General features: G+C 39.6%; 1 protein-coding gene across 1 annotated transcript in view; it reads left to right on the top strand.

Annotated features, from left to right (window-relative positions):
- Positions 1–13,650, top strand: part of MYO10 (myosin X) — a 566,410-nt gene that overhangs the window by 95,736 nt on the left and 457,024 nt on the right. The window contains exons 6-8 of the mRNA XM_044065222.1: positions 3,609–3,701; positions 11,902–11,970; positions 12,208–12,290. Coding sequence (XP_043921157.1) covers positions 3,609–3,701; positions 11,902–11,970; positions 12,208–12,290 — 245 coding nt within the window. The remainder of the gene's footprint in view (positions 1–3,608; positions 3,702–11,901; positions 11,971–12,207; positions 12,291–13,650) is intronic.

Genomic DNA, 13,650 nt, shown 5'->3' with positions numbered 1-13,650 from the left:
ACTGAGGAAGATGGCATCGGCTGATGCTTTTATACCCCAGGCGCTCTGACGTCGGGAAGGCGACGTCAGCCCGGCCGGACCCAGACTTTGGAATCCGGCCGACCGAAGGGCTGCCTGAGGCAGGACAACCCATATGTGATGACTGCAGATGCATACCTATCGGACATCTACATTTATGGTAGGTACAAAACTGTACTTTTCATCTAATAAAATGTCATGTTATAAAGCAATATTGGGAAGAAGAGAACTCCACCATTCATTAATATTTGTTTTCCTATGTGAGATAGAAGGGACATGGAAATCAACTAAAGTGGCATACAGGAAATATCAGTGACTGTGTAGATTGTTCCTACTTGCAATAAAATCTAGCTGTTTATGTAGCGCACTTAATCAGTCAAGAAGATTCTGGAATTTAAAAAACTGGAGCATGTGTCAGATCAGAAGTAGCTGCTTGTGTTATCAGTTGATACAATCAAGCTTAGAATTTGGAGGTTATTAGGAAAAGGGCACAGTGTTTTAATTCTTGAGAATAAAAGCATCATTAAAATGTCCTTTATATCACTTTTTCATGTATTATGTCAAACATTTTAACATTTAGCCATTCATACAGTTATCAATAAATGTTACCATTGCTTTATTTTACCAAATTTAGGATTCCTTTCTGTTGCCATTCTCTGTTGTAAATGGTGCCTTCTTAAAAACAGAGCAAAACCATGGCACACACGACATAGTAGACAATGCTGACAGTGAAAGTTTTACGATGCATGAGTCATAGCCCAGAAATGTAAATAAGATCTTAAAGAATTGATTATCAGTGGTGCATTATGTGGAGCTTGCCTATGCCTCCCCCATGTGTACACACACAGAAAATAGTTTGTCTGTGAAAACTGCATAAACAGGAAGAAAATAAGACTATCAACATGCCATTCCACCCACCTAGCAATTATTTAATTCAGTGTAATCATTCAGTAGCTGAGTATGTGAATTGATCCACTGTTGACTTTTTCTTTTATCCTTAATTTGTAATGGTCAGAGTGCAGAGAGGATGATTTGAATAAAGACCTTCAGAAAATCTTCTTTAAGTTGCAGTTTGTGACATTCCTATAAGTTAAGAGACTTGGGGGCATCTTTATGGAACTGACAGACACATTTCACAGTGTTCCTGCTTTAGATACACATATCCCACAGACAGCAACATTTGGTTTAGTATCTAGAAGATCTATGAAGTAAACTAATAAAGTACCATCTGGCATTTAAGGTAAAGCAGAAATGGAAATGGAGCTTGTATTATGAAATGATGTCCATCACTTAAGAGCTGCGGAGTTCAAGACAAGTTGTAATCCCAGTAGATTTGGAAAACACTAAAAATAGATGGTCATTTAATAGAAGGATGTAATTACATGACCTAATTAAATTATAGTAAATTGCAGTAAATTTAGTTAAAGTGGCACTGCACCCAACAACACACACATTGAGGCAAATGCAATATAATGTTATTGTTTACGTTGCGAAGCCAAGACCACATATTTACATCCTCAGCTAAGTGCTCATTTGAAACAACAAATATATGGGCAATGAAGCTGACCTCTTCCTATGCTTACATTACAACCCTATTTCTTTTTATATAGTTAGAACTTATAACTGCAGTGTAATACAAGTTATTTTTTTTTCCTTATTCACATAGTAATATTTATTCAGTCTTCTAAATGTAAGAAATGTTTTGCTAGTCATTACTTTTATTTTGCTGGAGTAGTGTCCTGGTTTGTAGCAATGCACTAAAAATTCCCGCTCAAAATGGCACCCCAGAAATCACCCATACAAAATGTTACTCAGCTATGCTTACAAAGAATATCACAAAAACATTATTTTAAAGTAAGTTGTGTAAAGTTGTCAAAATTGTGTATGCACATCTAGCTAAAATGTATCATGTATTATGGAGAAGAACCATCAGTATCCTAACCAGAAATGTATTCAGAGTTTTTCAAGATAAAGGAGATTTTGAGGTTAGAGAGTAGGACAGAAAACGGGGAAAGAATGAATTTGGCTTGAGGAGCATTTTACATTTTCTTTTTATTTTTTAAGATGTTTTTTCAGCTGAAAAAAAGATATATAATCCACCTACAAACTTGTGACCACATCCTATGTAAAACTTCTTTTAAACTCAGACCATGCTCTACTTCAGCAGATGTTCTTCCATGTGAGTGCCTTAAAATAGCAGCCAATACCATTGCCTTTCCTGTTTCAATCCTCATAAATAGGTCAGTCCGGGAGTCCCACATTTCTTCTCTCTGCAAAAACTTACACATTATCCCTCGGCATAAAGGAAGAAATTTAACAGACATTACTAACTTTAGAAATATAGCAGTCTTATCTCCCCTCAACATAATATTTGAAAAATGTATTCAAAAACCATTGCTAAACTATCTCCTGTAGAAAAAACTGCTATCCCCCATGCAACATCACTTTCCATCCTTCCTGTAGTACTAACACTACACGTTTAACCTATATAGATACTGTCAATAAAGCTAGAGATATAACGAGTTTTCTCCTTATTTTTAGACTTGTCTAAAGCCTTCAACACAGTTTACCCCAGCAAAATTTTATTTCCAATGTCCTCATTAAGTCTGTCTCAACCCACCCTTCTAAGGTTCAAAAGCTACCTACCCAATAGATATTAGTCAGTAAACTTCACCTTCTCTACATGCCTCCCAGTCACTACCACAAGGCTCTATCCTTGATCCCCTCCGCTTTAAAATTCTCGCCAACACTCTTCACACGTTCACACAACAGGGCTTCCTAATACAGTATGCAGATGACTCTTCACTCATTTGCACATCTGACAACATGGCACACCTCCAAAATTTACACAGGAAGCTTTAACAGCCACCGAAACATAGCTTTGTAATTCAGGTTTAAAAGCTACCTCTCCAATAGATATTGCAACTCATAACTCATGCTCAAGCCAAAAAAAAAAAAACGACGTATTTTTCCCCAAATCCCTTTCTCATGAAAAACAAAATTTAAAGTCCTCTCTCTTGATAAACCATTGAGGTGACTTCTCATACCATTCAGGAATGATAGTGAATGATAACCTTGTATTCAATTTGCACATACAAAATTGCATAATAAAAACTCATAAAAAACTAGGGATGATTTACAAAGCAAAAAACGTTAGCACCAATGCAACTAAAACTACATTTGCCACTGCTTATCTCCTCCCATTTCTTTATGCTGCTACCATCCTTAGCAACCTCCAAGCATTACAAAATCAAAACTTGAACAATGCTATAACAGTTACTAAATTTTTGTTTTGAAAAGAGCAATAAACCTGCCATAGCACTGTCAAAGGGGGGCACTGCTTCTTGCTCCAGAGATGTTTTGCTGCACACTTCAGAGTCTGTTCTTGATGTTTTACAGTTGTAATTCATTTGTATACTATCCTGCTGAATTTGTTCACCCAGGCCTACTCTAACATGGTGGTAGAGAAATGATGGCAGTCTTATGACTATTACCTTGTGGTATAACTTTATTGTATGCTACAGTTGCTTTGAAGATTATTATTCTATTTCTTTTTCAAAATGCATAACCATTATTTTTTCATAATCTAGAAACTCGGCATTCTAGCTCTCATTAATGAAGAAAGCCATTTCCCTAAGGGCACTGATGGCACTTTGTTGGAGAAGTTGCATAATCAACACTCAGTAAGTAATATTTTGCAAAAAATATATAATTATCTTCTGTGTTTACACATTGCTGTGTAGTCCCATTTATTTAATAGCTGGCATTAGATTGAGTGGGTGGTTGCAGTGCTGCCTACCTCACTGGCAGTGCAGATGTTTGTCTGAGACGGGCTGGTCATCTGAAACAGTTGTGCATAAAATAATGAGTGACAAAGTACAAAGGTGCACATATGTCCGATGCTTTTGATGATGAATGCATTGACTTGGCAGACTGGCGAATTTGCTAAAGGCCCTTACACGTTAATCTTAGAAGACAGCATAGTACAATGTTTAACTTTGGTTCCTGCATAGTGTGGTGCACAGTTCTACAGTTCCAAGTGACTTGCTGCTTTTCACTGTGTACTTTTGTACTCACTGACTGCTGCACATCTGGTATGCTGTGCTATGTTGACTGATGTAAGGCATCATACTGTTTTGAACTGCAGTGTACTACCATGCTGTGTTCTGTCACACTGGTTGCTATACAGTACTTTACAGTACTACTGCACAATACCGTGTACTGTTCTGCATTCTGCTGTGTAGCACAATGTTGTATGTGGTTAAATGTCTCCCATGCAGCATCATACTATGTGGTGCAGCACTGTCCTTCTACATAGCATTGTGCTCTGCCAGGGAGAACCAGAGTATACAGAGGCCTTATTTCTGATATGGACACGGGTGTTGAGGACACCCTTCCCTATAGCTCCCCTATGGATATCCCCTTTATTGAGGAGAAACTTCAGGTTTCAGTCCACCACAGACTATCCTGGACTTAACTGCCTTCTCCCCAGAAAAGTCTCCAATAGTGTCTTGGCATGAAAGACTGAGATCCTTGAGTCATCTTAGCCATGGTGCTTGCCTGGAAGGATGACACTTTTTGCAGATTGGAAACATTTATATCCAACTACTTGTGCTCCCAAGAAAGTGAATGTCTTCTATATTCCTAACAGAGTGGAGCAACATACTCACCAAGCATCCCAGGGAAAACCCTTATACAGTCTCTTCAAAACATTGGTGATAAAAATTAAAGAATGTTAGTATGGTTCCCAAAACGGAGAGCAGGATAAAAGGCTAGCTAACTGAAATCATTGAGGAAAATGGGAATTCTTTTTGTAGCCATGTTGATAAGTAATAGAATGCAGCAGAGGTCAGTGCCTTAACTAGTCCTGCTTCATACACTTGTGCCAGGTATCATGCTGAGATTAGAGAGCACATTCAGCCTTTCCAGTGATAGCATTGATATTGTTGTAGTAATCCTCTCCTGTATGGCCCTGACGTGCTTGCTGCCAAAGCAGTAGTATACATTACCTTCCCAAAAGCACCTGCACAGAACTGTGCATATGCCTGAAATGAGTTACAGCAATGTGCAATGTTTGGCAAGTCACTGTGCATCCCCTGGCCCCTGGTGCTGCTCTTTTTCCCATAAATTCTTCTTGATGTTTGTACAGCAGCAGACTGAGCCATCTCTTTTTCTTCATGAGACTGACCAGCTGGTGTTAGCCACTTCCTTCTACTTCATCATGTCATTTCCTCTAGTGTCTGGCCTCTGGGTCAGTCCTGGGTCACCTGAATCACAATCAGGGCTTTATCTCTCTGTATCACAGAGCAGGCTTGTTTTGCTGGTGTCTTGATTTATATCAGATATGTGTTTGTTGGACCCAATTTATTCTTTGGCCATTGTGAGAGAACATTTTATTTCTGCCCTTCATGACCTTGTGGAGGACAACACTGGGTCTAGCACCAGATGGTAAAACAGAACGTTTAATGTCTGATCTTCTTTGAAGATCCCCTTTCCTCCATTGGGGCATTAACTTCATAATTAGCAGGCTTACTCATCTACCATTTGAGACCCTTTATTCAATGAGTTTGAATTTTATTTTCTTTAAAAATTCTTATTTTGATGGCCATCTCCTTGCAAAATCTCAGAGCTTCAGGTCCTTGTGTAGGGGAAACAGTATATGGTCTTTCACGATGATCAGGGTTTTTATTAGAGTGTACCCATGTTTCCAGCAGAAAGTGAATTCTTAGTTTTCCTGAATCTAACCATTCACTTCCCTTGTTCTTTGTAGGGGCAGAAACCAGAAGTGAGAGCAGTCTTCACAGCCAGAATATGTAGTCTCAGCACACGTTTCACCTAGAGCAGGTCTTGAGTTTACAAAGTCAGAGCAGTTCATTTTCTTTGTTCTGGAAAAGTATAAGTTTTGTTGACAGAGGCAATTTCCAAGTTAAATGACACCTACATTCTCTTTTGTCTTTAGGCAGCTTGCCACCCACTGGTGAATGCTGTAGTGAAGGAACACTGAGCAGGAGATTGCTTTCCTGAATTATGTCTCCATTGCAAACAGCTGCACTACATTCAGTTAGTAGTTTTTTAATCAGTTTATCTCTGATTAGACTGAGGACAGAAGTCGACTTCCAATGCTCCAGGGCAACATATTGCTGCATTCTCTCTGCAGCGCCATATTTTAGAATGCTGCTGTGTGATCCTGCACTGAGGTGAGTCCTCTCTTCCCAAAGAGGATATCCTTATGAATTTTGGGCAATGTACTTTCCCACAACCAATGCACTGTCCCACAACCTGGAAGAGGTGGAAATGCAAAGAGCCATCATACTGTTGTCAACTGGTGTGTCTTTGCTAATTAATGACCTAACCCTCCAATGTGCTGGGTGACATATTCAAATAAACATGCAATGAGGCATTGTTAAGGAGTCATCTTTGCCTCTGTGATGTGCTGCATAATGCCCTACCCACACAGGTAGCTGGTTAAAACATTTTTTGTCTTAACTCCCAGACTTCACCAAAAGTTGCTAGTGTGAATGCCCCCCCAGCACGTCCTCTAATTCTCCCACTTAAGAGAGTCAAGCAGGCATTTCATCATTCCTGCCCAATTCTGGTTTGGCTTTTTCAGTGCCAGGGACACAATTCAAACTTAAGTTATATATGTTGTAGTCAGAAATTCATCCCTGTGCATCATCTGTTCACGTCCCCCTTTTCTCCTTGACTGCTGCAGTATCTGGATTGATAAATGTTGTTGGGTCACCTGGGATGCAGTCCTTCATTGATTGCAGTGTTGCATGGAGCTGGCTCATCAGCTGTGGACATTCATGCTGTGGTCACTGAGTCCATAGTCCATACCTTCACTAAGTGTTATTTGCTTGACTATGACTTAGGGAATAAGGCCATGTTTGGCAAGTCAGTTCTTCAAAACTCTGCATTCTGAGCTCTGTGCTTATACAGTCCTCTGCTTCCTTCAGTCATGTTAGTACTGTTTGAGAATTATCTTGGCAAAAGGCCTTTTAAGGCAGGTCCTTGAGGTTTGCTGCATTAGATACAACTAAGAATCCATCAGGGTTGGGTCCTCTTGTAATAGAAGATACACTGAGAACATGTTTTACTTGATTTGCTTCATTCTGAACTCAAACCAGAACTTACTGTCTTCAGATTCAAAAAGTGGCTGCAGTTGTTTCCTTCTGGAAAAGTAGCAAACCTGAATTGTTAGCATTGCCATTATAACTTTGCTTAGACTTACAACCTTATATAAAAACAGTGCCAGTTGCTAAATATTATGTTTATGTGCGAGGTAATACTGGTGTTTCCTTATTCTTTATTATGCGCAGGCTGTATAGGTAGTTGGTCATGCATTCCTTCCCAGACTTGCATGAAAAGCGAAGGTCTTTGGTGAGTCTAATGTTAACTAGTAGCTCTGCTGTCCTCTATACATTGCTATGTGGGAGGTTGGCATAATGGTTAAGGTATTTACTTTACAGACACAAGGTGCAGGGTTTGCTTTTCACATAGGTTAATTGTCTAGGTTTAAAATGGCCCACAAGGACAGTTAGCCTAGTACTATTCTATGAAAGTATATAGCCACATTTATTACCCTTTTTGGACCCCTTCCATTTATGGACCTGTGAATGCATTACATCCAGATTTAGTCTGTCCTATTATTTGTGTCTCTCTCCAGATTTATTGTACAAGAGGTTGAGTGGTATGGTCGAGACGTAGGATCATAGGAAGTTACTAGGCTATTGCCCCTGAGGCCCTTATATGCCTAGCCAATAGTTTAGCCCTTGTGCAGACAAATCAACACCCGATGCCTTTGCTTGATGTGGAGAAGGGAGTCTATTCTACAGATGGGGCAGCCTCTGGGGTACAAATCTGTCCCGTCAACAAGTCCTATTGATGTTACAGACAAGGTTGAGGCCACTTGTGTGGGTTACTCGAGTGGAGCTCGACTTGCAGATATGCAACAGTCCCAACAAGGTGGGGTCCGAGATCGCCTTGTATGCCAGACAGAGGTCACCTCTGAGGTGTCTGTATGAAACAGAGTAGAGGGATAGGGCTTTTAGCCTATCTGTGTATGGAAGATTTTTGTGGCCCTGGATTCTCTTGGTGAGGAACCTCTGTGGTCTCTCTAGCTGCTGCATGTGCTTTGCGAGGTACATGCCGAATGGGACATTGTACTCAATAATGGGCCTTATAAGTGAAGAATACAGGGATGTTATGACCTCCTTGTCCCTGGATGAGATATCCTTGCTTATGAGGTGGGCCATGTAGAAAGCTGTCCATACTATGGAAGCAAAACGGTGGTCAAAAGTCAGGTTGCTGTCAGTCTGGGTGCCCAAATCCCTCACGACTGACTGTGTGCTTAAGATGTTATTATTACTGTGGTAATTTGTGGGGACATCACTTTCCCCAAAAGGGATGATGATGAATTTTTGTATTCAGCTTGAGGCTATGTTTCTGGCACCAGTCATTTGTTTGGGTGAGACCCTCTTGGAGCATGTCCACGTCACTAGAGGACTTGATTACAGCGCCCAGCTTGCAGTCGTCGGCAAACTTGGTCAGCCATAGCCCACTAGTTTTGGCCTGCACCTCAGAAAAGGATATCCCAAATAACAGAGGCCCCAAGAAGGAACCCTGGGGTATGCCACTCTATACAGGTCTGCTGCTTGTGGTGTCTACCTCTGTTTTGTCCTGGTGGGTTCTATCAGTGAACCAGTTAGCTACCCATCTGGTAACATATGGATTGATGCCTAGTTGAGAGAGTTCATCTATTATGCCCGAGTGGGGAATAGTGTCGAAGGCTTTGGCCAGGTCAAGGTAAGCTGTATGCACTGTCTTCCTCTCGTCTATAGCTTTGGTGACTCTCTCAAAAAAGTCGACCAAATTTAACAGACATGACCTCCCCTTGATGAAGCCAAACTGTGTGGGATCGAGTGTTTGAAGGTTGCCAGTGTCCTTGTTAATGAGGTCCATGATAATCCGTTCCATGGCCTTGCAGATCAGGCTCGTTTGGCTGATGAGTCTATAATTTCCTGGATCAGTGGACGCTCCACCTTTGTGTAAAGGGATGGCTGTGGCTGTCCTCCAATCAGCTGGGATAAAGCACAGTACTCAGGCTTTGGTTGAATTGGGTGCTTAATAGTGCTGCAAGTTCCTGCCTGAGTTCATGTAGTATCCAGCCCTGGATGTTATCAGGTCCCATGGAGGCTGTATGTTATGCCTTTGAGAAAGCAATGATGATCTGATCCCTAGGGGGCAGGTACTAGGAATGTCCTAATTTACTGATAGGGGACAGAGGGGTGAAATTTTCATTGAATCTGTCAGCCAGCAAGTTTGCTATGTGTTTTGCATTTGTATATGTGGTGTCCTTGACCATTTCTGAACAGATCTGGGTGCTATCTTTGAGATTACGGACATATGTGAAGAAGGCCTTATGATTGTCTCTAGTAGATGTGGCCAGTTTGGACTCAGTTTGCTTTGGAGGATTTCACTAGTGCTCTTATTTGCTTGTTTAGGCTAAGGAGAGAGTGCTTTCAATTGGGCACCTGTTTCTTCTTGGTCATGGATAGCAATCTTTTTCTTTTGTTATAGAGTTTATTTATTGCAGATGTCCACCAGAAAGGTTTACTCTTCCTTGCGTATGTATGAGTGTGTTTGTGTCTGTATGCATGTGCAAACGGTATGCAATCCTCATTGCTGCTGCTGCCAGGGATCGATCACTCTGTCTCTCACACACACACACACACACACACACACACACACACACACACACACACACACACACACACACACTTTTGCATTCATGCAAGCATTCACTTACACAAGATCGTTCTCACTCTCTCTCTGTCTCTTTCACACACACACAGTCTATTGCTTTCATGCAGGAATTCACTCACACATGCAGACGGAAACACACACACACACACACACACACACACGGTTTTATTTACACTTGTTTAACTGCTTAGCGGGTTTAAAATAACATCTCGATCAATCTCACTGCTCACTCTCTCATACACACACAATCTCTTCTTTTGCACACACATACATTATGCCTTCATCCATACATTCACTCACATGCAGATGGATAAACATACTCATACACATACCTACACAGATTCACATTTTAGTTTCACTCCGTGCCTGGCGGCCAGGTACCAAAGGTTCCATGTCCCAGTGGTTGAGGACCACTGCTATAGGCACCTTAAGTTATGCATTGATGACAGTCTGTTATTACTTTTGTGGTGTGTCAGCCAGTGCTGAAAAGATAAGACCTGCTCAGTATTTAGGTAGCAACACAATGCTGAAAAGAGGAGACCGTATATAAGCAGCAATAAAATATCACAGACCACTAGTAATCTAAGTTCAAGTAGCAGCCTAGGTTCTGGAGGGCCAGCTATTGTGGGGCATGAAAACAGTGACATTGGCTGTCTCAAGTCTTGCAGAGGGAGATGCAGAGACTCCATTGCCCCATTGTATTTTCACCCCCTAATGTGCATTAGTTTAGCTGGAACAAGTCTATTATCGGTACAGGAAAACAGAGTACTGGAGGTCAGATCAAACTAAGATAGCTCACTGTTAGAACCGTGAGATGATGGAGCTACTGCATAGAAAAAGGATGGTTATTGCCACACAGTGATACGGTACCTGTTTTTTCAATTGCCAAGATCTTCCTGGAGTGGATAACAATTGGATAATCTCTGCACATGAGAGAGCCATGTGCTGATCAAGGGATAGATCAATACAATAAACATGCTGGGAGGGAAACTAGCACTGCAGATCACTTTGTGTGTGTCCTTCATTTTAATGTTTTTAAAAAAGATGACTACAAATATTCATTTGTTTTTTTTTTTTTGCAAGGTAGGATGGAAGTGAAAGTAGATTCTTTAGTTTTGACATTAATTAAGTAGTCAGTATTTCTTTCCTGTTTAGACTGAGGACAACAGTGCAAATGAGAACTTGTTCAGTGCTTGATGACCTTGCAGGGACTTGATTTGCAGATGAAAACAACCTTGAAAAGTCAGTGTCTGAAATATTCAAAGCATAAACCGGTTTCAGTGAGGAATGGCTTATGTTCCACAACTGATGCATAAAATGGCCTAGGTAAAACATTAAATTAGGTGCTGCCTGCACAGTTTATGTCTCCACAGTTTATTCTCTGTTTTTCTCTTTCGCCATGGGTTTTCCTAAACTGTGTGTGTGTGTGTGTGTGTGTGTGTGTGTGTGTGTGTGTGTGTGTGTGTGTGTGTGTGTGTGTGTGTGTGTGTGTACATTTATTTATTTATGCTACTTAATGTACACCATTTTTACACTCCTCGTCATTTTATTTCCCTGACGTCTGTAGCATGATGTTTTTTCACAAGCCTAGTTATACTAGGGGCATTCTGCACAGATATTTTTAATACAGCATGGATGTATCTGTGGTTACATGAGTAGGTTGCGAAATGTCACGATTACCCAGAAAGGAGGATTTTTCCTGTAGTGGGTATTGCCCTTTTAAAAACTCTGTTAAATAATGTCTTAACATGACTTCTGCATGTATTCCCATGAAAATATAAAAGGATATTTCTTATTGTTTACACATTACCCATGTTATATTCTGTTTTGCAGTGTTTTGAATGTTCATAAAACTGTGAGGCGATAAAGAAATGCCCTTCAAGATTTTACTTGGTGTAGCTTTCATTCTCTGATGTAGAAAGAGGCTAGCAATTGAAACCCATCACAGATCTTTACCTATGTCATTATGTTTTTTGTTACGATGTTCATTATCATCTGTTTTTTCTTTTCGTTATTATTTTTTTTATTATTTCTGTCATAATATTGCCTAAATTGTTAAGAAAGGAACATTTATAATATTCTTTTTTTTTTCATTTTCTTTTCTTTCTTTTTAATCAGAACAACCCTTTCTATGTGAAACCCCGAGTTGCAATTCACAATTTTGGAATAAAACACTATGCAGGAGAGGTACTTGTCTGTTACTTTATGTTTTTATTTATTGTTTATGTTTTTAATTTTATTCAAACATTGTTTAAATTTTGTTTTTCTTTTACTTTATAATGCAAAGGCACTGTAGTATTCTTGACTATGAAATCCAAATAGAGTACTTTGCTGTGAAGCTTTCTGGAACAAAAATGCCTTTCTGTGAATGACACAGAGCTCCTGTTAATTTTTTTTTCTTAATTTACATCTCTTATGATGTAGGTGTTGTATGATGTGCGGGGAGCATTAGAGAAGAACAGGGACACATTCAGAGATGATCTTCTCAATTTATTACGTGATAGCAGGTGGGTATGTTATCTGTTTGCAGACAGATTTTTATTGTTGAGCAGTTTGCTGTGCATTGAACTTCACATGAGAATACATGGGGCCAGATTCCAAAAAGAGTTGCATTCAGAATAAGTGTGCCCTGATTACGAAAGACTTGCTCTCAGTGTAAGTGACTTACTTTGATATAAGGCCTATCTGTAAACAGGCTTACACTGGGGGCCAGATTCCAAAACTCCTGCTGTCAGCCTGGTAAGAGCAAGTCTTTTCGAATCATGACCCATAGACTCCACTTGTAAAGTACAAAAGAAAGAATGAATAAGAGTTTTCGGAATATTAATAAAAGGGGCTGTCACAGAGTCGCAGTCAGTTTCCTTATGCAAGGCATTTTTTGCTTAAATTCCCATTTAGTTTGGCAGCATTGTATGATTTGTCTATGAGGGAACGAGTTCTTAGGGTGCAAACTTGGCTGATGATAATAGTTATAAGAGGATTTGCGCATTATTTTCATTTTCTTGGAAAATATCAAATAAATATCAAGTAAAAAAATATGATTTGATTCCTCTAAGCTCACCTATGAGGTGCACTGCTTATACTTGGCTCCATTTAAACCTTAGCTAAGTATTGCTTCAGTTGTTTTGTGACCTCGTGTACATACAGACATGGTAGTGGGGGCTTGCCCCTGCAAAAAAAAATGTTTTATTTCTGTTTTATTGTATGCTCTGAGGATGGGGCTTGGAGCATGGCTTGCAGCATGTGCAGTGATGTGTCAACTTTGTTTTTAACATATCAGCATTAGTAACATGAATGTTTGAGAGTCACGCACGCGCGCACACACACACACACACACACACACACACACACACACACACACACACACACACCACACATATATATGTATATGTATATATATATATATATATATGTGTGTGTGTGTGTGTCTATATATATATATATATATATATATATATATATATACATATATATATATATATATATATAAATAATCCATATACAAATACATATATATTTATAAAAAGAGAATGAGAGTCAAAACTCAGAAAATAGAACATCAGCACATCAAGGACAACTTCTCAAAACTGTAATAATTGAAAATAGAAACAAAAATACAATAACCCTTTTTTAAAGAGGGTCCAGCCCTCTCCAACCTCCACACACACTGCTACTTATATACTGATTATGAGATCACATACTACAGTGGGGAAAGGGAAAAGTTCTCAACTCCCACTAGTATGTTGACTTCCACAGCAAAAAAGGCAATAATGACATATCAGTTAAATTTTAATCAGCTCTAATCCCTTTTAGCCTGTCAACCACTTTAACACTTGACAAGATATATATCACACACATGCACACATA

The sequence above is a fragment of the Protopterus annectens genome, chromosome 3.part0 (assembly GCF_019279795.1).
Source record: "Protopterus annectens isolate FY-2018-M chromosome 3.part0, PAN1.0, whole genome shotgun sequence".
Classification (NCBI taxonomy): domain Eukaryota; kingdom Metazoa; phylum Chordata; order Ceratodontiformes; family Protopteridae; genus Protopterus; species Protopterus annectens.
This window is presented reverse-complemented; position numbering and strand designations above follow the sequence as displayed.